The 27,058-nt window shown below is 27.0% G+C and overlaps 3 protein-coding genes across 6 annotated transcripts in view; 1 reads left to right on the top strand and 2 right to left on the bottom strand.

Moving 5' to 3' along the window:
- The window catches only part of LOC126898767 (uncharacterized), a 74,410-nt gene that overhangs the window by 16,841 nt on the left and 30,511 nt on the right, over positions 1 to 27,058 (top strand). The window contains exons 1-4 of one of the 3 annotated variants that reach the window (XR_007702373.1): positions 4,569 to 4,767; positions 4,830 to 4,901; positions 4,961 to 5,194; positions 5,331 to 5,389. Coding sequence is in view for 1 of the 3 variants with exons in the window: in XM_050673088.1 (XP_050529045.1) it covers positions 4,708 to 4,767; positions 4,830 to 4,901; positions 4,961 to 5,161 (333 nt within the window). In the remaining 2 variants the exon portion in view is untranslated. Of the gene's footprint in view, positions 1 to 4,568; positions 4,768 to 4,829; positions 4,902 to 4,960; positions 5,195 to 5,330; positions 5,454 to 27,058 lie in introns of those variants that run through there. The other 2 variants (XM_050673088.1, XR_007702374.1) reach the window with 2 other exon arrangements.
- The window catches only part of LOC126898764 (uncharacterized), a 42,074-nt gene that overhangs the window by 2,797 nt on the left and 12,219 nt on the right, over positions 1 to 27,058 (bottom strand). The window lies entirely within an intron of this gene.
- LOC126898754 (gustatory receptor 68a-like) overlaps positions 24,060 to 27,058 on the bottom strand; it is a 9,251-nt gene continuing 6,252 nt past the window's right edge. For both annotated transcript variants that reach the window (XM_050673070.1, XM_050673071.1), the window contains exons 3-5: positions 24,473 to 24,550; positions 24,235 to 24,324; positions 24,060 to 24,167 (exon numbers count right to left, since the gene is read on the bottom strand). In XM_050673070.1, coding sequence (XP_050529027.1) covers positions 24,096 to 24,167; positions 24,235 to 24,324; positions 24,473 to 24,550 — 240 coding nt within the window. In that variant the 3' untranslated portion in view covers positions 24,060 to 24,095. The remainder of the gene's footprint in view (positions 24,168 to 24,234; positions 24,325 to 24,472; positions 24,551 to 27,058) is intronic.

Here is a 27,058-nt window from a genome sequence, read left to right as displayed (position 1 = left end):
TCCATACATTTTTCAAAAAGTTATAACATTTTAAAGTTAAAAATGTAAAATATAAAATCGAAAATTTTAATACAAAATAGCATACGGCAGCCATTTATTTTCACCGTGTTGACAAAATAAAGTTTGAAATTTTTTTTCCCCATATTAATGTATATTACATTAGCTTTAATTTAAGATATATATTAAAGTGTCAGTATTTCCGGAATACTTTCAAAAGTTAAGTTAAAAAAGTTTATTATTTGTGGAAAAGTTGTCATTTTGAATCCCCCCTGGGGGCTGGTAAAGGGTTAAATTTATAAAAAAAATATACCGAATGATAGGTAATGACATCAAGCATCTATAAAAAAAGAAATTATATTGTTTTGTTCATTTTTGAAAATGTTATAGCAGTTTTAAGTAAAAAAAATTGAAAAAATTTCGAAAATTAGCGATTTTTAAATTTGTAATTTTTTTGGAGGTTTCCCCCATTTACGGGTAATGGGGAAAATGTTTTCAATTTTTGAAGGTAATGTCTTTGACTAGATACGACGAATTATTAAATAAAATTTTAAAACCCATTGCGGATCTTGTCGTGTTATACACCCAAAGAAAAACCTCAATCAATTTTGATAGAGAAATTTTATCAAGGGTTTATGATAATGTTTTATTAATACGAACAAAATAATTATTCTTATGAATAATTATTGTTCAAGACAAGAAAAAAAATTATCATATTGATAAATACATCGTAGATTCAATAGTAATGAGATATTTATCAAATTGAACAATGAATTTATTATATAGATCGAGGTTTTTCTTTGGGTGTACTACATTATTAATGCTGTTTTCAGTATTAGAAAATGTCTCTTAGACAGCACTGCTGATTAACGTCCAGTTAAAACATTTATTACAATTATTTTTATTTAATATATGAATAATAAAGTTTGTATTTTTTTTAAATTTTATTTAAATATTAGTTTAATTAGGAACATACAAACTGATACGAAAACACATATATTTAACATAAACTACGAACTGAAAGCTAACCATTAAACAATTAAGCTACCCGTCTTATGTAGTAATATAGGAACGCACCCGCTATAATTGTAATTTATCTTTTGATGGTCATCTAGTGTTCGTAATAATTACATTGCCTGCCAGATTGACATTTTATTATTCACTGTCTCATTGAGTGAATTTCATTATTTTATTCCTGATTTTATAAATTAAATATATTATTTTTTTAACGGTGCTTATGACTATTTGTATTCAACCGAAATCAAAGAGTTATATATTGTTATAAATAAAGTATTATTTAAATATATAAGTTTATATATATTTCTATTTTAACAAAGTTGGTATTCAACGATTTTCATAACCTTCATGTAATCAACAGAGATCAAGATAATTGACTTTTTTTGTATTCCTTTAATCCTTTGCATCTGTACTCGTAAAAATATATATCAACCGAAAACAAAATGGTTCTATTTATTATTTTATTTAATTTAACTAGTTCCTAAATTGACTATTGTCATAGGTAATATGTATTCATTGTAGATCTTATTAAAATTAAACGGAATTATATGATTACTTAAGAAAAATGATGTTATGTTTTCATATTATTAGTGGTATAAATTAAGTAATATAAATTCATATAGAAAATATATCATAAAACGTTTTAAGCTCAAACAATAATAATTTATTTTTTGTCATATTCAAATGGGACGGAGGGTTTTTGATACTTGAGCCTCTCGAATTTTACTAATGCCGGTGCTACTGTATTAGTTTTAATTTGCTGTACATTTAAAAAAGACAAGTTTTTTGGAACATTATTAAAAATTGAAAAGAAAAAATTTTATTATGACTTTTAAGCACCCTATTAATTTGGATAATGATTAGATTTTCAATAAAAATTTTTATCGGCGTGGTTAATGTCTGAAGTATTATGAATAAAAATTTCGTGATAGTTCGTCTAGTTTCCATAAAGTTATTTCAATATAAATTGAAAATAAATATTAAACTGTCAAGTAGTTTAAAATTGCGAATGTATCGACGTCATTATAGAGGTCAATATTAAAAATTTAATGCGCATTTAAATTTGTATATTTTTAAACACATTTTAAATAAATATTTTTGAAATGAAAATGAATTCTTATTTGAATATTTCAACAATTTGCTAGAACGCAATATTTTAAGGTATTCAGAAATAGGTTATTTTTGCTTTCTTATTTTTTACAAAAATTAACTGAATCAAAATAGTTTGAAATTTCAATAATTAAACACATTTTATTATAGATATTATTTAGTAGCTTTTGTATTTTTAAATTGTTATTCAATTTTATAATATCTAGTTCAAAAAATACTTTTAAATTATTGCTATTTATGTTGACATTATATTTCACTTTACTCAAATGTAACTTATATTTTAAGTTTCTTCATATTTGTTATTTGTTTTCCTTTCAAAATGTTAACATACGTAAGGTATTTTTACCAATCGCCTTTACAAGTGCTCACCTAAATCAAAAATAGTTTGTTTAGTACATTACATAGAAGACTATTTACTTTAATTATAATAATTTATAGTGTACAAGTATTTTGTTTTCATTTATTAATAATATAATATATTGCCCAATAAAATTCAAACTATATTTGTAAAATATATAAATCATTTAAAGAAAAAATAGGATTATTTTAGCGCGACAGCACGATGCCTGGACCATGAACTTTCCTTGACCAGCATCCATAATTACCTAACTAAATATTTTTAATATTGATAAATTTCAATTTGATGATTATATTTTAAAACATTAAATTGACGAAAAAAAATTAAAGAAGTTTGAATTTAAAAAACTAGAAAAAAACTTTTTCATTAAAAAGACTAAATCAAATCTTGTTACTATTGCCTCATCGGTAAAATATATGTGTTGTTATTTTTACTAATCAAATTGGCCTCATATTAAAACTAAGACTTCAAAAAAACAATTGCATGATGTTTACTGCAAGGAAGCTATCCTCTTTGACTCAACCAATTGTCACGGCTCTACTTTGGTACCAGCTAAAAAAATTCGTCTACAGAAACCCAACAAACCCACACTAAAATAAGAATTAACTAAGGATAATCTAGGAACTTAAGCATAAAATCACAAATTTTCTACTAAAATAGTCCAATTTATAGTTTTTAGCATAGTAACATAATTTTCGAATCTTTTAATTAAAATTTGATTAATATAATATATAACATAATTGTTTTAAAATTTTACAAATGAGTGTATGTTTATAGTAAGAAATTTTATTTATAATTAATAAAAGATATTCTGCTTAAAAATTTTGATTTTGAATATCCAATAAATTTATTTAGACAGTTAAAATGTTTATGATAAGGTATTTTATTTATTTACCTCAGTAAATAAAAAAATTATAACTAATCCTATAGAATATTATTAAATTACCAGTAATTATTAATAATAGAATAAAAAACAAATTGTACTTAATAATTTCGATTAAAGAATATTATACATGAATAAGAGAAGGAATAAAAGATCTTCGAAATGTATATGGTAACCCTCTTAATTTTATATTTATAAGAAAACTGTTGAAAATTCGAATTAATATATATTTTTACTAGCCGCTCATCTCAATACTTTTATCCTCCGCTTTCATCAATTAACACAAAACTACTTTGGTACCAGCTAAAAAAATTCGTCTACAAAAACCCAAAATAGCAGACAANCAGCTAAAAAAATTCGTCTACAGAAACCCAAAATAGCAGACAACTTTATCCAACGGAAACTGAAGTACTAATTAATCACTGGTGAAATTATTAACCTAATTCATTGCGAATAAAAATTAGAGCTGACACGTATCGACCAATCGATAAATATCATGTTTAATTGTTATTAAACACATACATGTCCTAGTATTAATGATGTATAAATATTTTTTCCAATTAAAGTATTTTATCTGTACTCATCAGATTACAAAAAGAAAAACATTCTGACGACTTATCTTTTATAAGTAATCCACAAGTTGAAAATTATGTAATTTTTAGTGAATATGATAGATTTATTAATAGGTACTAATAATTTAGATTTATTTTGATTCCAGATAAAATTAATCAAAATCTCTTTATGAGACTATCGGTCAATAAGGCATAAAATCACAAATTTTCTGCTAAAATAGTCCGATTTGAAGTAATATAATACTCGAATAGATTGATTAAAATTTGATTATTATAATATCAAACACATTGTTTTTTCAAATAAAAAATTAATTCAATTAATATTACTTTGAATTTAATTATGATTGCAATGTGTGATCAATAATTATAAGACAGTTTAGTGTAATAAATTTTTAGTATGTACAAAAACAGATCAATAATATTTTTATTTTCAAATTATTTTCATTCAGTTCGTAAATATTATTGCAATAGTATAAATGTGTCACGTCGTATTTTATTGATTAATTGCTTTATTTTTGGTCCGAAAAGTTTTCAAAAACACCACAGTTCTGACTCACAGGCTCGTCTTGGTAAAAAATATTTATCGAGTACATCTAAATTTGGAGTCACCAAAACAAATATTTTTGACACAGATTCCGATGAATTTGTCAGTATAAAAGACGAACTGGCTATCGTTAGAATCAAATCGTGTTCACTTCGATCCATTGGAAGTCAGCAGTAAATTCAAATAGACTTAAACTATCAAAAAAAGTATTCGACATTTGAATAAAATGGCTCATTTTAAAAGCGCAGTTGTATTGTGTTCGGTGTACTTCATTGCTGGTGCTTTGGTAAGTGATTCTTGTTGTCGACATTACAGATAATAAAATACTAAAATTGATTATATTTGTAGGGTCTATTGAAAACGGAAGATAAAACTAAGTGTGTCGATATCATGAATACTATGCAGAAAATATCACCTGAGGTAACTTGAAAAATTAAACATTTCCTAAAAGTTTAGTAATTCATATTTTTTTTATTCAGGGCAAGAATATTGTAAAAGCCTTATTAAATCATGACCAAGATGGAAATGGTAATTTTGACAAAAGTGAAATCGATGCAGTTTGTGATAACGATTTAAAAGGATATCCAGATATAAGTAAAATCAAGGCAACATTGAATAAAAAGTTGGAAACACAAAATATGCTTACATGCAATGAAGTGTTAAATGAATTCACAGAATAGTCAACGTCATAAATGTCGAGCGAATGCTCAACGGTAATAAATTATAGCGTCTTAGTGTTGTAAATATTAATTACTTTTGAAAACTGTCAGTTATTGTCCAGTGATTTTGCTCATTGGTTTTACTTGCATGGCCATCCTAATATTTATGTGTTTTTTGTTTTCATTTCAGGCGGTCGTTCAATTTTCGAAGACCTACACGAAATACTTTTTATTAATTTAACTAAATTTAACTAAATTTGATGTTTTATTTTTTCGCACCTATTGTAATATACAACACATTTATGAATGCATATATATATATTTGAGTTATTTTTACAAAATCAATAGACTTTGATTCCCTGGTTGCCTAAACATCTATATTGTCCATAATGTACAGAGACTACTTTATCAGACTTCTCTAATAGAGAAAGGTAAAACGTAAAATTGTAGTATTTTGTGATCAACGACCAAAGAACAATAAGATAAATGATCAGGTTCTAAGCGTTCGTGTTCACAGATAGTCTGATATTATAATTTTAATATTAAATATTATTGTTATAAAAAATTTAAATCATTATTATGATAATTCTAAATTTTAGGAAATTAAACTCATAAATTTTTTATTTTTCTTGAGATTTTTTCAATGAAGTTGAAGTCAAATATTTATAAATGTGATATAAATATTTTGGATGAAGTCATAGAAAAAAAAAATTAAATTTTAAATAACTCAACAATTATATTGAATATAATAAAAATTGGGTAAATAATGATATTCTTTTAATACAGTACAATACAATGTACAATACAGTACATGTACAATACAATACATGTGGCTAATTGTTTTATCATGACATCGATATTACTATCGATATATGGTAGTAAGGTACAATGTTGTGAGTTTATAAATACATAAACTGACAATACAAAATGTTTATCTATTGATAGTAATAATTGATAATAAACAATCCGTGACTGTGATAGCAATATCATAAAAAACCAATAATCTACCTGTATTTGTAATCCCTTGTTTATTATACCTATATATTAGCTCAAAAATTTGAAACTTATTCTTATATTAGTATAACGATTACTTTAACCATGTTATATAACAAATAAAATAGTTAAAATAAACACGCTTTTAAAGCACATCGAACTAAAACGTTAAAAATAATTTTTAAGATAATTATGAACAAAAAATACTACTATTTTTGTGATAAAAGCGTCGGGAATTCAATATACGAAAAATATGCCACAAAACACCCACGCTTTTATCAGAATAATACTAGTATTTTTCGTTCATTATTGTTTTAAGCTTATTTTAAAAATTATTTTTAACTTTTTAGTTCGATGTGCTTTAAAAGCATAATACACAAAGGATTACAAATACATGTAGCTAATTGGTTTATCATGACATCGATATTACTATCGATATATGGTAGTAAGGTACATTGTTACAAAGAATAATGATTAACTTAAAAAGTATTTTATAGCTAATAATTAANATGACATCGATATTACTATCGATATATGGTAGTAAGGTACATTGTTACAAAGAATAATGATTAACTTAAAAAGTATTTTATACCTAATAATTAAAGAAGAAGTGTAACTAAAGATAACCCCAAAAAATGTATAATCATATTTATTCTGTCAGTTTGTAACGCTATTACAAATAGAAATTCATTAAATGTTGTAAAAAAATAACTTTTTTCTTTATTTATGTTATTTAATTAATCAAAATTTACTTTATTGTTTAGTAATTTTTTAAATTATTGTTTGAGTATAAACATAAATGGTGTATTATACAATTATTTTTTGGTTGTTCACACCGAGAAGTTTAATATAATATTGATACTAAAAATTACTAGAAATATCATAAAAAACCAATTAGCTACCTACATTTATAATCCCTTGTGTATTATACCTGTATATTAGCTCAAAAATTTGAAACTTTTAGTGTTTATATCTAACAAACAAATAAAGTTATATTAAAAATTCAAATGCTATCTAATATTAAATTAAAAACTCAAACATTTTATTAAATTCAAAATATGTGTTCCCATTTAAAAAAACAAAGTTGACATTCTTACAAGGCATAAGGGATGAACTTAAAGAGTATTACACAGTTAATAATCCAAGAAAAATGTGTAATTAAAGATAATAATAAAAAAAAAATGTTTAAATTATTATTATTATGTAAGCAATTTAGTGGGTTATGATAAAAAAATCACTATGTATATAGTGTAATTTTTTAAGATTTGTACCCCCATTTTTTATTAAATAAAGATATTTTCATAAAAATGTTCAAATTAAAATTCGATTTGATTTTATAAGCCGTAGTAAATATCAATTTTATTGTAAAAAAAGCTTATTTATAAGAGTAGATTTTAAGGGTAACACTCAAAAGTTAAATAAGAACCTATTTTTTTTTATCAATAGATAAAGAACTGTCTAAATCAAATGTTGACTGGTTTATAACCAGTTATTGATTTTTGGGTTAATGTAATTTTTATATAATTTTTTTTATAAAAATTATTATTATATTATTATTATTTACTCGTTTTGGTAAAAAATATTTATTAACAGACACAAAAAAAAAAAAATAAACACATCTTAGTAAAACCAATACCTTCTCAGCTTCGCATCGAAGCTAATAAAATTATCAGTTGACGAACATGATTTTTTAATAATTATTATTTAAATGAATTTATCTAAATAATATGTTTGTAACACAAAAATAATAATAACAAAAACATCAATTCCTATTATGGGATCTGATGTGCACATTTAATTTTAAAAACACATGTATTTTTTAGTTGAAATGAATACTTAAAAGTATACAAATATTAAACATTATTCTGATTAAATTATTGTCTAACTGGTTAATATTTACCAAGAAAAATCTACATTGAGGGATATCACATTAAGATAAATATGTTTTCATGTATTTATGTAATTTAGTTGTGTTACGGGCTTATTTAATAAATTTTGGTCAAAACCAAGAATCGAAAGCTACCCGACGTCTGCCCAAATATCGTCCCTATCTCCTTAAATGAGTTTTAATTACCTGAAGAAGACACAGGCAATCGTGTACCTTAGTTACAGGGAATAAATTATCAAATAAAATTAGACTATTGTTTTATATCAAGACAAAGTAAAGTTACATTCTAGATATTCAGTCAATATAAGTTATATGTAATTTACAATACGTCTGATCTGAATCCTAGTACAGTTGGTTAGCAGGTATATCCAAGTGAGACGGAGTTGGTTGGCTATGATGATAATTGGCGATAGACGGGTCGTTGAATAAAACAAGTTAAGTTATAAATAATATAAATAAGACGTAAGTAATAATATTGAAAACTATGTCTATAACGGCCACTCAAACACAACTACCCTTTGTTAGTTTGACGTCAGTAGCTCCGGGCTACAGACGAGTAGAATTGTCACAGCAACATTTCACTCTATGCCAATTAATAAGTATTACGAATTAAGTAAATGGAAATAAAACATGTGTAATATAAGTAGTAAGAATGTTCTTACATTACCCTCTCCCCTATTAAAGGTTGGACTCTGAACCTTATAAAAGGTCAAAATATTAAGAGAAAGGGAAAAGAAAAGAAAAAAAATTGTCTAATAATGCTTTTTAAGCTTTAAAGTTATGGTTCTCTTTAAAATTAGGGATGGGAACCTTGTTGTGTTCACGAAACTTCTTGTAATCTTGTATCTTAATGCGTTTTTAAATTGTTGTTTTCTTACGTAATTAGTTGTGGTATTCGTTTTAATTGAATGTGTACGATATTTATTGTATTTATTATAAATGTCTCCTACGACATTGTCTGTTGTTCTCGAAGTTCGTTACCACTACAAGATTTTTGCTTTTATTTACATTTCATAAGGTAAATTTATATGTTAGTGTTGAGTTACAAAGTTAGACTTATGATTATGCATTGCGATTGAATAGAAATAAATATATACATTTTTAATATGTTTAAGTATATACTACAATCAAAATTTATTCAAGTTAACCTAATTTATGGAATAAAAACGATGCAAAAATTTTACAAATTTACAATTTGCTATCTTACTGCTACCTAGACAATGCATAATAACTTATATAAAAAATAAAAATTGTGATAACGAAACTATTTTATAGTTATCATACAATATTAAAATATTCATGTATTTAAATAATACTTATTATACCTAGTCTACTAGTCCAATTGTACAAAACGTCAAAATCAGAATCGGGTTTCGATACGCCGAATAAAAAATAAACAATTAGTCAATGACAAAAAGTTGTAAATTGATGTTGCTAATCTTGCGCTGAATAGTCAATGACAGTTAGTTTCAATATATATTATCTAGTAATAATGTTATTACATTATAATTTAATGTGTACTGAAATAATAAAAATGAAAATTATTAGACAGTTTGCCGTGAAAACGGAAATTTTGTTTAAAGTTGTTAATGTTTCCACCAGTCAATGCCTGTAACATATCTAAAAATTAATTTTCATTTTATTTAACCAACCTTAATTAATTCATGCATCACATTGACTTATATTAAACTGTATATTTGATTAATATGATCAGAAAAATGAACAAAAACTATTATATCAATTGCTATTCAGTTATCGTAAAAATTTTAAAATGGTCATCTTGAGTTTTGTGTTATATCGACTTATGTAAGTATATTATTTAAGTTCATTTATAAATAACGTTTTTTTTGTTCAACTTAAAATACAGTATGGTTTTATAGCTGTAGTTTGATTTGTTAAATAGTAAAACTTTTATCCTTATTAAGTAATAATATTGTTTTTAAAGTCGTATTGAACGAGCTGTAATTCATGTTTTCTCTTTTTTTTTTTAATAGACCAATCATCAGACGATGCTGAAAAAAAAATCGTCGGACACGTTGGAATAAAATACAAATCAATTATAACAATAATGCTTATAGCAATAATAATTAAATTTTCAATAAATATTCTTTTTTTTAATAACGTATTCATAATTAGATTAATAATAAACTGTTAATCGGACTTATAAAAAACTATTGTAATAATCATCATCAGACAGTGCCGGAAAAACCTTTGGTCGCTGCTAGAATAAAATACAAATCAAATATAATAAAAAATGTTATGGTTATAATAATTAGACTAAATTATAGCAGCTTTTATTTGACTTCCAAAACTATACCATTTTTTTTTTAATAAACGTAATAAATAATAAAATTAATAATCATCATCATTCAGAATGATGGAAAAATCTGAAATGCTTATAGGCAGAAAATATGTGAATACGCCTCTGCACGTCATATAATCAATATAATTACTTACGATTCAAATTTTATATAATATGATTTAATTACATAAAATCTTTGACTGATTTCACTTGTAAAAGATTCTAAACAATCTCTATTTTTATTAGAAATATAATATTATAATTTTTCCTTATGAGGTTTTTTGCCTAAGTTGAATAAGTATTTTTTTTTTTGAGTATTTTTTTTATTAACCACACGTTAAACAACCCGCCAATTATCTGATGTGCCTCACCGAAAACAAAAAGGGCTATTTAAGTTAATTTAAATTTTATAAGTCATTTTCCTTCGCTTTATAAGAGGGTATGGCCAAAAAAAGTATGATTTTTTATATTCAAAGTAGATTACAACTTAAGTGAAAATCATTGACTATTTGTCACCGGTAGCATGTTTACGAATATTTATTTTCCATCCTTTCATTGATATTTTACATACAAAATATTTGAATATTTCACATCTACTGAGTGTTCTGTACGCAGATAACGGCAAATTCATTAATCAATTGTAATCGGGTATCTCCCCACTCTTGACACCTTGACTAAGTCGCCGCTGGCTGTGTATTACTGAAGATGCTTTCTGTTTCGTTCAAACAAACCGAGTTTGTTACGATCAATGACTACCTGTTTTCCTCAAAGCTTTTGTATTTGATTTCGTTAATTCGACACTGTACTGATATTTTGATATATTGATGATACATGAGCCTTTGTAAAGTCAGCCGAACTGCCTCCGCGGAGGCATCAACTACCAAAGGCAGTAAGGCAATCGATAGTAAAATAAAATAAGAGATGGTAACTATCAACTGCATCAGCACAGCACAGTAGTGCAGTAGTTACTGGATAGAGGAGAAATGCGTAGAATAGTATGGAACATAGTAGAGGAGTTAGCTAGCCAATTAGCTGTTTAGTACAATACGGTGGAAAATGAATAAGAAACAATTTCGACTGTCGTATTGTCGTAACTAAAAACTTATAAATGATTTACTTAATTAAATTATAAAAGATAAACGCAAGTAAATATTTAGGGTGTTTGATAAAAGTGAAAGTTACTTTTATTCAGAATGTGGTCATAAAATAATATGTTTACTAATTATTATAAATTTGAAATGTTTCCTGATAATTTTTCCTTGTTTTTAGACTAACTTCAGCAATAGTATTCATTAATAATTAATAAATAAAATAACACATATTAAAAGATATATAATAATGATAATAATAATTAAGAATAACAATACAACTTAAAAAAGGAGGCCTTGTGGGTGACCACTCTTGTGACGGCGTACAGGAGGATGGATATTCAGATTGTAGAATATTGCATTGCTAGCTGAATGCATGTGGTTGAAGAAGTTTATTGTTAATTTCATTATATCAACCGTTATTTAGGGTAGCTGGAAGTCTGCATGCAGTGCAACATTGAGTACAAACCATGGGTCATTTGATATTTTTCTAAGGACTTATGATTGAAATAATTGTATTTTGTTTATGTGAGTGTTAGCACAAATACCACATACAGGGCCTGCGTATAAAAGTATTGGGCGTAAAATTTGTTTATATAACAAGAGAGAACATATTCAGCTTAAATATGTTTGTCGGTTTATTAAAGGATAAAGCATCTATAGGTTCTGGTAGCCTTGTTGTAACTTAGAGGTAATATGTGGGTTCTAAGTTAGTTTCTTGTCTAGTATTACATCGAGATTTTTGATGTTAGGTGACCAAGGAATGATGTTACTATAAAATTTTAGATTGACCAGAGTTTTGGGGTGACGATTGATGAAGAGGACTTCTGTGCTCTTTTAGGGGTTCAGTTTAATTTCCATTATCCTCCCCATTTTTGTATTTCATTCAGGTAATCTTGGATGTTTTTTGTTATTGTTTCAACGTCTGTAGAGCTTGTATAAATGACATTGTCGATGGCATATAGTGTTATTTCAGTGTTATTTGTTGTGGGAATGTCTGAAACGTATAAGTTAAACAGTAACGGTGAGATTTCTGAACCTTGCGGTACTCCCGCGTTGATTTGTTTTATTTGTAATGTACTCTCGTTGATTTGGACTTACAAACAACGAGTAGTGAGGTAGAACTTTGTTATAATGTTTATAGCGGTTGAAATGTTTAATGCTTTTAATAGTCCGTCATGCCAGACCCGAACGATGTCAAGTGCACGATTAGTTCAGATCAGACTGTAAGGGATTGTCTAGCCCTTTATGATGATTTGTATACCCGAAAATCATGATTGTCTCATTCTTACAACGTTATTGATAAGTAAACATAAAATATATAAATTATTACAGATGAATAGTATACGAATCATTTTGACATTTTATGTAACGTTAATATAGTTTTTTTACACTTAAGATTAGGGTTGACACATTGCGTTTAATTATTAAGATAAGAGTACAAAAATATGACAAGTATAATTAATAATCGATTAATGACTGAAACGTGTGTAATAAAATATAGTTAAACACTATGCATTTGTAAAATATTTCTCTAAGTTTTTTATATAATTTTTTTAGTTTGAACATAACTATGTTCTTCTATGAATATGAATATAATGTATAAATAGAAGTGATGATTATTTTAAACGTAAAGATTAAATAAAAATATCAGTATTGTGGACACGAACAGAGTAGCCTACTGTTATACGTATCATGTTATGATAAGGACGAGTATATTACGACAGTATGCTTCGTGACACTTACAATCCTTAAAGCGGATTCCCACCACTGGTGTACTTGCCAAATATTTGTCACTTGTGTATACTTGTCAAGTTGTCTGAACACTATACTTGTACAATTATTGGTCACTTGTCAGTATACCGCGGATTGTCGGTAAATGTGACACAAGTCAAAGGAATAAATGGCTTGACAAGTTTACACTTATAGATCACTAGTGCACACTTGTGTACTTGTTAAGTACTTGTCCAATATTTAATTTGAGAAAGGCTATCGGTAACATAATTTTTTCTTCCCCACCTACCTATATTTGTACAGTATAGCGGTGGTTCATATTGGCCTAATTAGTTAATTAAATTTAATAGATAGGTAAAATTATTTTATAGTATAATTGTAAATATAATTTAATAGTTAAGGTTAATTTTATAATGTATTAATTATATAACTTATTAATTTATAAATATTAAGTATAAAGTAAATATTATTGAATAGTTTAATAGCCCTCCCTGAGTGTTCCGATCACCAACGCCTCCGTCCTCGAGACTTTGTCCCGAAGCTGGGCGGCAGTCGGGCCTCGGGACGGTGGCGGTGGCTTGGCCTTGGGCCCCCCAGAGACTTCCGCCTTGGGAGCCGTCGTAATCCACTCCACTTTTTTTGCCCCCTTCCGCTTTATCACCTCAATCCACAAGGTGGCCAGAGCGGGGGCTGGAACGGTGGCAGGTGAAGTCAGAGAATGAGGGGCAGCGCCACTGAATGGTAAGGGCGCTGTGATGTCCGCAGTCCAACGCACAGTTTTTCTTCTTCTTGCTCTTCCTCCTCCGCTTCTTATCCGTGGGAACAAGCGGTAGTGCACCCGCTATCACCTCGCTGCCTCGGAGGGGAACGTCGCGTCTCCGACGGCCCTAGATAGTGGTGGGCCATAAGTATCCCACCAGTTGTCCATCTGTGACGACGCGTCCAGCTTCGGCGTGCGCGTCAGTTGAAGATAAGCGAGGGCCCTTGCCATCTTCACTGTGTGACGGTGAGGAGAGTACACCTCCAACACATCTTTGAGTTGCCCCGCTTGCTCCATGGCAAGGTCCAATCCTGCCGACAGTACCTCGTCGGACCGGGCAATCATCCTTTTTGGTGACCCGTCGACGTTGAACAAATCAATTGCTGTCAGGACCACCAGCTGGGCAGTTTATACTCCAGTGTGGTAGTAGGGGAGTCGAGATTCAGAGAAATCTCCTTCCTTTTGGGACGGAGGGAATCGTTCTCCCCCAGCTCCGCCACCACTTCCACAATAACCGCTTCGACAGTCGAACCCGAAGGTCCCACCCTTACCGAACCAGCTCTAGGTGCGCTCCGCAATCTCTCCAATATGGAGGGTTTTGGTGACGTATCTATGGGGGTGGAATATTCGCCAGTCCAAATGAATGGACTGCTTATTTCGCGGCTAACCTGCATATCTGCAGACCGTTCCTTTATACGCAACCTGAGGACGCGCCCGATTTCCCGAGCTAGGGAAACTGCGCTCGTGCCTACGTTTCGTAGCACCGTAGAGCCCGATAACACCGACACTGTAGCGCAGCGCAACAGGAACGTGGTCCAAACATTGCAACGCTAAAAAGGAAAATGATACAATTATTTGGCATTTAATCCAGTCGTAGGAATATTATACTTGGCTTTTATTTATTACTTGTACAAGTGTACAAGTACTGGTATACTTATAGAGTATACCAGTCATGGTAACGCTCCACTTGTTAATAATTGGATGATTTGGCAAGTATGAAATCATTGGTATACTTGGCAAGTGCATCAGTCGTGGGAATCCGCCTTTATATCAGTATTCAAATTATTTATCTCCAACTATTACTTATCGTAAGGGCTTAAATAAAAACAACAATAAAGTGAGTTAATTTTATTAAACCTTGTCATAGATTCTGATTACAAAAAGGTAGTAATCGTTTTCAAATAGTAGTCGAGATCATTAATATAAACATATAAGTAATTAATTTTATTATATTGTAAGAATATACAGGAAACACATAATTTAAAAGTCCTAGGATCGAAGCGTTTGTGCTACTGCTGACGCCGTAAGTAACAGTAAAAAGTAACAAGAATAGGATTGTACTAACCTTAATATTTTATAAACCCTCATATACCACGACCCCATATAAATATTTAATAATTTAATAATTAATAAATTATAAGTATTAAATCACTCATGATCTATCATGGTTACCCCTTTCAGAAAAGCCCTTGATTTTTACATTTTAATATTATATTAATAACAAACCTTTAAACATCATTTCTTTTTAAATTATACTTAGAGTTACAACAAGATTTAGATCTAAAAATGATGATGAGTATCATAAAGATCATAGTCAATTAGAATGCTTATCAATTAATATGAATAAAACTGTAGGGTCAAGCCAAGAAAAATCATCCAGAAGTAGTTGCATGACCACCACATTTTTTTCTTAAATTTTCAGGGTTTATATTTTATGCTATACAGAATATATATGTGTTTTTCCCTAGTGCCGAGAATAGTTTTACACAATTTAAATCTCATTATATATGCGTTTTGTTGTACTTCTGAGGTGGGTACATAAAAGCATTTTATCCTTTTCAATTTTTTTATTGCAAAATTGAAACATATCCATTGGCGTTAATATTTTGTTGGAACCAACTCGTTACAAGCAAAATTATAATTTTGTAGTACAGAATAAAATTTAAAGCTTCCAGACGATATATTTAAGTGTCGATGTATATGTATAATTAGTATATTAAAGGCAGTCTTAAACAAAATATTATTTTTATTTCATTAAATATAACCGTTCTATAAAAATATTAGTAACTCCAGATCTATGTATAGATAAAATTGATGTGACTTATAACTTATTAGTTGATTTTGTGAAAGAATTTAAAATGAATTATTGTGATCATTTTGTAACCCATTATGTTCGCAGTTCAATATAATACCTTCCATATTATGTAATATTTTATGGTTACCAGAAAAATTATAGTGCTTTTAAAAATGAAATTACTTGGGACTATTAAATAAATTAATTTTTCATTCATGTTTACCATTACAAAAAGCTGCTAATTGATATTTAGAATAATAAAATTTATTTTTAAATATAATATTTAATATTAAATGGAGAGATTACAATAGCATTGATTTTATAGAAAACTTTAAATTATATAATGGATATGATTTATGTATTTTAATAAAAATTAGGAATTTACTTTTTATGAAACCTCTATTTTAACAAATATGAATTATATTATTTATTCTCGAGTTTTCAAAAATAATTATATATTGTTAATTATTAATAAAAAAGCATTAGTGAAATATATATAAAATGTAATCATTTTTTTAAATTCTTATACATTTGATAGGGTCACAAATAATTTTGGCATTTCATTAGTTTCTTTAATAATTAGTTCATTCATTTTTAATTTCATCTAAATCTAACATTGAACATACTAATGCTGATGAACTAAAATTTAAATATTTTCTTGTTACTTTATCATCCGATAAAGCAATTTTAATGTCTTTGAGTCACAATGAGCTATTATAATATAATAACATTCATTTGTTTTTTAATACTATAATTATAGAATATTTAAAATATTTTTAAATTTATATTTAAGTACTATTTTATTTTAACAGCTTGATGGCAATACTTTTATGTTAAGAGAGAACAAAGTTTACACAAGTTATATTTAGTATTTTTTGTAATACAATTTAAATTTAATATATTAATTTATTATTATTATATGTACTTTTAATATTTGAACATTTCATTGTCTGTAATAAAAGTATTATTATCACATATTTTTATAAGTTTTGTGTTAAATTCAATTTTATTAAACCAACCCTAGATAAATTACTCTGTCTCACATTATTTAGATGTTTTTGAATGTGTTTTGACACTTTTATATATACCTTAAATTAAAGCTTATGTAATAAACTTAATCATGAAAAAAAAAAAAATTCTGACTATCTTGTCTTCACGGAGAAAATAGTTATCGAATGCTATTTTTGTGTGAAAATTCTCGTTTTTGTATATAACATTTTTAACTTTATTATGCTATAACTTATTGAAAACTGTATGGATCAATACAATTTTTTTATGAGAAATAATATTTATATCCCTCTATCATTCGACATACTATATCTTAATCAGGATATAAATAAGGAAATAAGAAATCATGTAGCTTTTGGAATAATCCACCAATTTCTTAAAATTAAACAATATCTAAAGATTTGCATCGAAGCGTTTTTTATGATAGTGATTTTAATCACTGTCAATATTATATTAAACTTCTTGATGTGAACAACCAAAAAATACACCATTTTTTGGTTATATTGTATAATATACCATTTATGTTTATATTTAAACAATAATTTAAAGAATTACTAAACAATAAAGTAAATTGTGATTAATTAAATGACATAAATACAGAAAAAAAATTATTTTTTTACAATATTTAATGAGTTTCTATTTGTATTAGCGTTACAAACTGACAGAATAAATATGATTATAAATTTTTTGGGGTTATCTTTAGTTACACTTCTTCTTGAATTATTATCTATAAAATACTTTTTAAGTTAATCATTATTCTTTGTAAGGGGTAAACTTTGTTTTTTTTAATGGGAACACATATTTTGAATTTAATAAAATGTTTGAGTTTTTAATTTAATAGTAAATAGCATTTGAATTTTTAATATAACTATATTTATTTATTAGATATAAACATTTCAAATTTCAAATTTTTGAGTTAATATACATGTATAACACACAAGGGATTATGAATACAAGTTTCTTATTAGTGTTTTATAACATTGTTGTCACAGTTACGGATTGTTTATTATCAATTATGAATATCAATAGATATACTTTTTGTATTGTCAGTTAGTGTATTTATCAACTCACAATAATGTGACTTATTACCATTGATAATAACAATGCTATTTACCTGCTTATATAGATGTCATAAAAAATCAATTAGCTACCTGTATTTGTATACCCTCGTGTATTATACATGTATATTAACTAAAAAATTTGAAACTTTAAATGTTTATATCTAATAAATAAATATAGTTATATTAAAAATTCAAATGCTATTTACTATTAAATTAAAAACTCAAACATTTTATTAAATTCAAAATATGTGTTCCCATTAAAAAAAACAAAGTTGACACCCTTACCAGGCATAAGGGATGAACTTAAAAAGTATTACGTAATTAATAATTCAAGAATAATGTGTAACTAAAGATAATAATAAAAAAAAATGTTTAAATTAATATTATTCTGTAAGTAATTGAGTGGGTTATGATAAAAAAATCACTCTGTATTTGCAGTCTATAACTGATGAGGAAAAAGAAATATGTGCTCCCATTAAAAAAAACAAAGTTTACCCCTTACAAAGAATAATGATTAACTTAAAAAGTATTTTATAGATAATAATTCAAGAAGAAGTGTAACTAAAGATAACCCCAAAAAATTTATAATCATATTTATAATATATTCATAATTTAAGTTTTAATAAAAAATTGTTATGTTGTATTTTTGATTCTTAAAAATAATATAATAACTCTTAAATTTTATTATTGTATTTTAGTGTTTAAAATGTAGCTATAACTAAGTACTGTTTTGTTAATATATCATTCATTTGAGTATTTAATTTTAAAGGCACACAACAGATAGTTAAATAACATTTCATATTTCTAGGGTTTTAAAGTCATCAACCCCATCCTTAATGATAATCATATGACATCTATAATGTTTTATTATATTCAATATAAATTTGAATTATTTAAAATATTAATAATATTAATATTTTAAATAATTCATTTTTAAATAATTTTTAAAATTTAATTTTTTTTTTTCTAAAGCTTCATCTAAAATATTTATAAATGTGAAACTTTATGGAGAAATTCTCAAGAAAAATAAAAAATGTATGAGTTCAATGGCTAAATTTCTTACAATTTATAATTACTATAATAATGATTTACATTTTTTATAACAATAATATTTAAAACCCAGCACAGTGGGGTGGCGGCACAGTGGGGTCGTGGCATGGTTGGGTTCAGTATAGATGATAAAGAAAATGATAATGGGCTAATGATACCAATTAAAAATTTACAGTTGTTCATATTATATTTCAAAAATTTTGATTAAATTTGTTAAATTTTGTTTTATTATCCGATATGGTACTTTGGTTCTAAAATATGTTTTTAGAATAAATGCATACATTATATTTTTCTACGGCTTAAATAATTATGCTATGTGAAATACAAATATTAATGATAGTGATGCCTTTGGAGACAAAACATAAATCAAATATTATATGTAGTTTACATATTTTTATTTTTACAAAGGTAAATTTTCCATATTTTATAAGTGTAACAATGTTATGGGCGTCATTACCCACACCCATTTATAGAATTATCAACACAAATGTTCAATACTACTCGAAATATATTTTTTACTAAATATTTTACGCATCCCCTCAATTTTTGATAAATAATTAAAAGTCTAGGCCACTGACTGTTTGATGATGATTTTTGTCTCATTATTACAGAAGTTTTAACTATTTTTAAATATCCTGTATATTTAATTTACAGTTGTTCATATTATATTTCTTTGTATTAATATGTAATTATTTTTATAAAAGTCTTGGCCTGAATAACAAAAAAATAATAAATAGTAAATTGTTACGCAAAATTTACTTTTACATGTACGTCATCCGAAAAATGTCTTAAAACCTCATCTGAAATATCATAATTATTTTTTACTAGATTGACAAAGAACAATTTCAATATTTCTTTTTCCTCGTCAGTTATAGACTGCAAATACAGGGTGATTTTTTTATCATAACCCACTCAATTACTTACAGAATAATAATAATTTAAAATTTTTTTTTTATTATTATCTTTAGTTACACATTATTTTTGAATTATTAATTACGTAATACTTTTTAAGTTCATCCCTTATGCCTGGTAAGGGTGTAAACATTGTTTTTTTAAATGGTAACACGTATTTTTAATTTAATAAAATGTTTGAGTTTTTAATTCAATAGTAAATGGCATTTGAATTTTTAATATAACTTTATTCATTTATTAGATATAAACATTTAAAGTTTCAAATTTTTGAGTTCTCATATAGTTTCTATTGTTCTCATTGTTACAAACAATGAGAACAATAGAAACCCGTTTCCTGACTTACTGAACACCCTGTATATTAACTCAAAAATTTGAAACTTTAAATGTTTATATCTAATAAATGAATAAAGTTATATTAAAAATTCAAATGCCATTTACTATTGAATTAAAAACTCAAACATTTTATTAAATTAAAAATNTGTTTAAAGTATTATTATTCTGCAAGTAATTGAGTGGGTTATGATAAAAAAATCACCCTGTATTTGCAGTCTATAACTGACGAGGAAAAAGAAATATTGAAATTGTTCTTTGTCAATCTAGTAAAAAATAATTATGATATTTCAGATGAGGTTTTAAGACATTTTTCGGATGACGTACATGTAAAAGTAAATTTTGCGTAACAATTTACTATTTATTATTTTTTTGTTATTCAGGCCAAGACTTTTATAAAAATAATTACATATTAATACAAAGAAATATAATATGAACAACTGTAAATTTTTAATTGGTACCATTAGCCCATTATCATTTTCTTTTACTTAAGTGCTTATAATTTTAAAATTATGGGTTGTAAATACTTAATGCTAACCAATTATTTAAAATGGCCGATCTTTTTTATCTGATCAACCGTTGATTTTTTTAAATGGTTTATAGATTAGAATTCAAAATTGAAATTCATCATTTATGTGGTTTTCGTAATACCGTAGGCAACAATAATCTGTTTCAACTAGTTGTTCAACAATAGAACAACACTTCATATATAACAATAGAAATTTGGTTTAAAAACAATTAACTTTAAGATGCTGAAACAGACGAACAGCTCATCAGATATAATTAAAGGAAGAAATTTACTCGGCCACAATGTCTACATCACTACTGTTAACTCATTTATTTTTCTACGAACTCACATTTACACTTTATATGAAAGTAAAGGAATAACGAAACAACTACACAGTTTATACACAAGTGAACAACGTCCATTAATTCATTTTTAGCATTGACAAAACATAACAAAAACTATAGCGAATACTACTCGCGGGTAAAACACGTTCAATTCCACCAATGCAATACTGATTAATGTTGGCGTAGAGTACTACTCTATATACTCTGTCTTACTTTTACTTATTCTTTATCCCTTTCCTTCAAGAACTGATCTCCACACTTTTAACTTCTGATTAATTTCTTTTTTATTGCCTCTTAACAACACTATATCGTCAGCGAATAACATGCAATTTTATCCGGTCCTACTGCTTTATTCTTTTTCATTGATACCACAGCCTTCCATACCCTTTTCTCACTAATTAAATCTACCAGTCCCTCGTTCTACAAGATACCCTCGAATGTATCTCTTGGATACTCATCATTCAGTAATTTTTCAAAATATTCTTTCCGCCTTTTTTAACACGCTTATATTAGTTTCACAAGTATGTTTGTTTGTTGTGTGTAACTCTTCACTCGCCATGTGTTATTATCTCTCGTATACCGTCGTCTATGGCCTTGAGACTAGACGGTCGTAACACATTCACCCCACGCCGCTCACCACTTGAAGACAATAATATTTTCCTATACAATTTTATATTTTTGGTTTTCATACCCGTACACGCGTACGTGTCATCAATTATACAGGGTGTTCAGTAAATCAGGAAACGGGTTTCTATTGTTCTCATTGTTTGTAACAATGAGAACAATAGAAACCCGTTTCCTGACTTACNGTTTCTCAGACTCCCTCCCCGGAATCGGACCCCGATTTCCCGTTACCCATTACAACCATTATATTGATAGTAACTTCTTAAACTTTGCCTCACTTACCACACACGTGCTTCTTTGCACAAGTTTTTATACTCCACCCAATCTTTAAAAAAGGAGCTGAGATCCGGCTAATACTACCCCAGAGTCCGTCCAGTAATGTTTTAGACTGCGGTATGTGTTGATTTAGTAATGATTTTATACACTAAAAGCAAATATTTTACCGAGACTTGCAGTAACGACACTACACTCGGCGGGGCCAGCTTGGACTTTGCGCAAATCAATTTAACGGGCGCCATAGTCGTCCGAACTGCGTACATATAACGCCGCACGTACGTTCGCAACGAAGATGTTAGTCGCAATAGTGCGACAATTAACACATTTAATTCACTGGTGTTTTCAGCCAATTCTAGCGACTCGTTGATTTATGCCATCGACGGGGTGCCACAGGACGACCGAACAAGTGACACGGCTGTGCAATTGGTTTTGCTGTGGAAACAATTCTTACACAAGTGCAATTCGCTTACACGTTTTATGCGGTTGGTTACCGACATGGACATAAAACAAAGGGCATCGATAATTTTTTGCTGCTATTTACACGCCGAGCACTTTAAGCTTAAAGTCATACTTATAACATTGGAACGTTGAACAAGTTTTTTTATGACGTTTTTAAATTGTTATTATATTGATAAAATTACACTCAACTACATACATTAAGCGCCGCATAGTGTAACAATTTGTAAACAACCTGGCAAAAATTCAATTTTTTTTTTAATTCTATTTTAGTTAAGCGATAGTTACTAAAAAAAAAAAGTGTCGAAATTTCATATAATTTTGGCATTTAAAAGTATTTAATTGAGTTTTCGTAGTTATAAGGAAATTATCGTATTTCTTTGTAATTCAATGACCTATAAAATAAGTTTTAGCTGAAAAAGTAAACGTATTCGGTATACCAGTAAAATGCAAAGTCAAAGGCCTAAATTTTAAATTTATCGCAGAAAAACTGTCTTTCTTTAATAATCTTACATATTATTGTAAAAACATGTTTTTTTTATTAACATTCGGCAAAATATGTGCTTTATGAAATAAGCTACGTTGAACTCCCGATCAAAAATAGTCACAAGTTATAGAAAAAAAGTTAATAGAATATTTACATAAGCTTTTGATTTTTAGCTGCTAATATTTGCTAACAAATCGTTCAGACGTTATTAAACCACAAAATTGCCCAAAATACAAAAGAATCAGACTATACGAATTTTAGTGACTTATTAATAAATAACAGTTTAAGAGTAAAAATGTTTTTATTTACTACAAATATATTATTTTTCACCAGCTTCCAAAATTTTACACATATTATCAATAATTGATTTTTTATTTTAGTATTATTCATTTGGATTATATAACCGAATTTGAACTCATAATATTTTATTAATCAAATAATTTTATGAACTATTATTATGTTGCTTAACTAATCGAAACTTAATTGAACAATAATTTTAAATTATTGAACTGTTTATATTTTCTAGAGAGTGTATTAAATACTAACTTTGAATTTTGAGACTAAAAATATCAAGTTTTGAATTTCTCTAGCAGTAACTTCTAATAAAAGAAAAATATCAAAAAAATTGTATCAAATCTAAATTCAGTAATTAAAAAATATAAACCAATATATTACATACATAATTAATCGAAATCAATTTTTTAATGCCTTTTTAAAAGAAAATTATCAAACACTAAATATATTTTTAAATTCAGCGACTTCAGAAACATAAAAGTGAACTTTTTTATTGCTGATGACCAGTGCTCGAATTGGGGGGGTGCACAGGGGGACGCAGCTCCTCTACTTTTTTTAAAATTTTTTTACGCAACCCAACTACTTTTTTTTATTGTGACGGGAGGACGGTGGAAAATACCACCTCTTTTTTTTCTTTTTAATATTAGTATGATAATGAAATATGATTTATTAGTAAATACTAAATAAAGTAATGAGTAAAAAAAACCATTTCCTTACTTACTGAACACCCTACCTGTATATCATTTACTTATTCATTGAATTAAAATCAAGGTTTTGTTTTGGACTTAGAACTGTATTGAATTATAACTATCAAATATGTTGTGGCCAATTGAATGAGCTAAAAAAAATAAATATTTGGTATAGTTATGTTTTTTCAATCCAAATAACAATTAAATATTGCATACTCCGTGAATCAATGACATATTGATTGAAAAAAATCCACAAGCTGATATTTTTATGTCTCTTTTGATTACTTGATTGGTAAATAAATTAATCTGTGAAAATTATTTATGAATACAAATAAAATTAATTATTTATCAATTAATTTCATATTTCATTTATTTTTAAATGTTGTTTGAATTTTATAAAACTCAAAAACTTTTTACAAAAAAAATGATAAAATAAGACAAATTATGTACTTACAACGATAATACTTGAAGTATCGTCATCACTACAAGACTTTAGAACTTCTCTCAGTGATATCTTTACTAAGTTTTCTGCCTGCGTAAGCAATATAAGTCTAACGTAATTTTGTAATTGTGCTTTATCGGTTATTAAAAAATTGTAATAATATATTATAATAATAATTTCTATATATCTACGTCTAGCCCTGTATGCATTATTCAATGGCATAAATTATATAGATTTAATTTTTTATGTTGTAAGGTTACAAAATAATATATGTAAACTACTTCTTAAGCAGAGGCGCCGTAACTATTTTTTACACGAGGGAGCAAAAGTTTGGTCCCCTTGGTTGTTACTAAGCCAAAAAGCGGGTTATGCTATTTTTGGTGGATTTTAATAATCATATGAAAAATATCCCATAATTTATAAATTTTATTCTCAATAAAATATATTATTAGCTCGGTGCAAAGCTGAGAAGGTATTGAATTTACCATAATATGTATATTTATTTATTTTTTTTTTTTTTTGTGTCTGTCACTACTTTTTCTCAGCTCTCACAGGACCGATTTTTCTCAACAATACGTCAAATGATCAAAAATTGTATCTAATTGATGACATTACCCTCAAAAATACAACATTATTCCCTCGTTCCCCATAAATGATGAAAATCCCCCAAAAAATTACGATTTTTAAAATTGGTAAATTTTGAAATTTTTTTTACTTTTTTTATAAAAATTGCCATAACTTATAGAAAAATGAACAAATAAAAATAATATTTTTTTATATTGAAACCTTAGATATTTCTCTTTCATTTGATATAATTTTGTTGAAAATCAAACAATTAACAGGCGGGGGTTTATAATATCAACTTGTTTACAAAAACTAACTTTTTGAACTTAATTTTTGAAAATTTTACGGATATACTGCGTCCTTTAAACATATATCAAATTAAAACTTATGTTGTGTACTATAAAATAAAAAAAAATTGTCCCGACACCTTATCTTCTACGTGCAAACTGCTGTCATAGTTAAAAAAATGCTATTTTTGTGTTAAAATTTTCAACTTTAAATTGGTATAACTTTTTGATTAATATATGTATAAACACAAATTTTTTTTTTTAAATACATTAGGACTATATCTTTCATTTGACATACTTTTTATACAGAAGACGTTCAAAACTTGTAACATACGTATAAAATATAGAACTTTTTCAACTTAACTTTTGAAAATGTTCCGGAAATATTGCGTCCTTTAAACATATATCAAATTAAAACTTACGTTATGCACCATAAAATGAAATAAAAAATTTCCCGACGACTTATCTTTTACGTGCAAATAGCTGCCGTAGTAAAAAAAAAAATGCTAATTTTGTGTTAAAATTCTATGTTTCGTATTCTATTTAAAAATATCTTACAAGAGGAATACACTGACTTTTATGAATATTATATAATTTAATTGACATAGAATAAAGTTCTAAAGACATAAGAAGTAAAATTTATTTAAATTTTTATCTTATGATGGTGATTTTAATCATGTCTATACTTCTCCCAATCATGTCACGTCCATACTAGGACGCGAACTCACTGTGCTACAGTTTTTGGTTCTTTATGAAAGTTTATAACATAAAAATGTTGAATTTTTAAACTTTTTTTTAGTTTAGCTTGCAAATGTAAAATTGGTATCATTAAATAAAAAAAACCCAGCACAGGGGGGTCGCGGCACAGTGGTGACGTGACATATTTGGATCAAGTATAATGATATCTGACAGTGATTAAAATCACTATAAAAAAAAAACGCTTCGATGCAAATCTTTAGATAGTGTTTAATTTTAAAAAATTGGTGGATTATTCCAAAAGCAACATGATTTGCTAGTTCGTTATTAATATCTCGATTAAGACAAAATATGTCGAATGAAAAAGGGTTTATTAAAAAATATTATTTCTCATAAAAAAATTATGTGGATCCATACACTTTTCAATAAGTTATAGCATTATAAAGTTAAAAAAGTAATAGACAAAATCGAGATTTTCACACAATAAAAGCATTCGGTAGCCATTTTCACCGTGAAGATAAAATAAAGTCCGAATTTTTTTTTTTCATAATAAAGTACATTACATTAGCTTTAATTTAAGATATATATAAAAGTGTCAGACCTTCCGGAACATTTTCAAAAGTTAATTTTTCGTAAAAAAAGTTGTCATTTTAAATCCCCCCTTGTGGGCAGTTGAAGAATCAGATATAACAAAAAAATATACCAAATGAAAGGTAATGATATCATGCATCTATATAAAAAAATATTATATTGATATGTTCATTTTTAAAAAAGTTATGGCAGTTTTTAGTAAAAAAAATAAAAATTTTTTTAAAATTAGCGATTTTTAAATTTGTAATTTTTTTTGAGGTTTCCCCCATTTACGGGTAACGAGGGATTTTTTTTCAATTTTTGAGAGTAATGTCTTCGACTAGATACGATTTGTGATCTTTTGACGTATCATTGAAAGAAATCGGTTCGGTGAGAGCTGAGAAAAAGTGGTAACAGTTACAAAAAAATAAACACATCTTAGAAAACCAATACCTTCTCAGCTTCGCATCGAAGCTAAAAT

Source organism: Daktulosphaira vitifoliae, unplaced genomic scaffold (genome assembly GCF_025091365.1).
Source record: "Daktulosphaira vitifoliae isolate Bord-2020 unplaced genomic scaffold, ASM2509136v1 Scaffold_2, whole genome shotgun sequence".
Taxonomy (NCBI): Eukaryota; Metazoa; Arthropoda; class Insecta; order Hemiptera; family Phylloxeridae; genus Daktulosphaira; species Daktulosphaira vitifoliae.
Note: the sequence above shows the minus strand (reverse complement) of the source record. Positions and strands in the feature narration are given on the sequence as shown.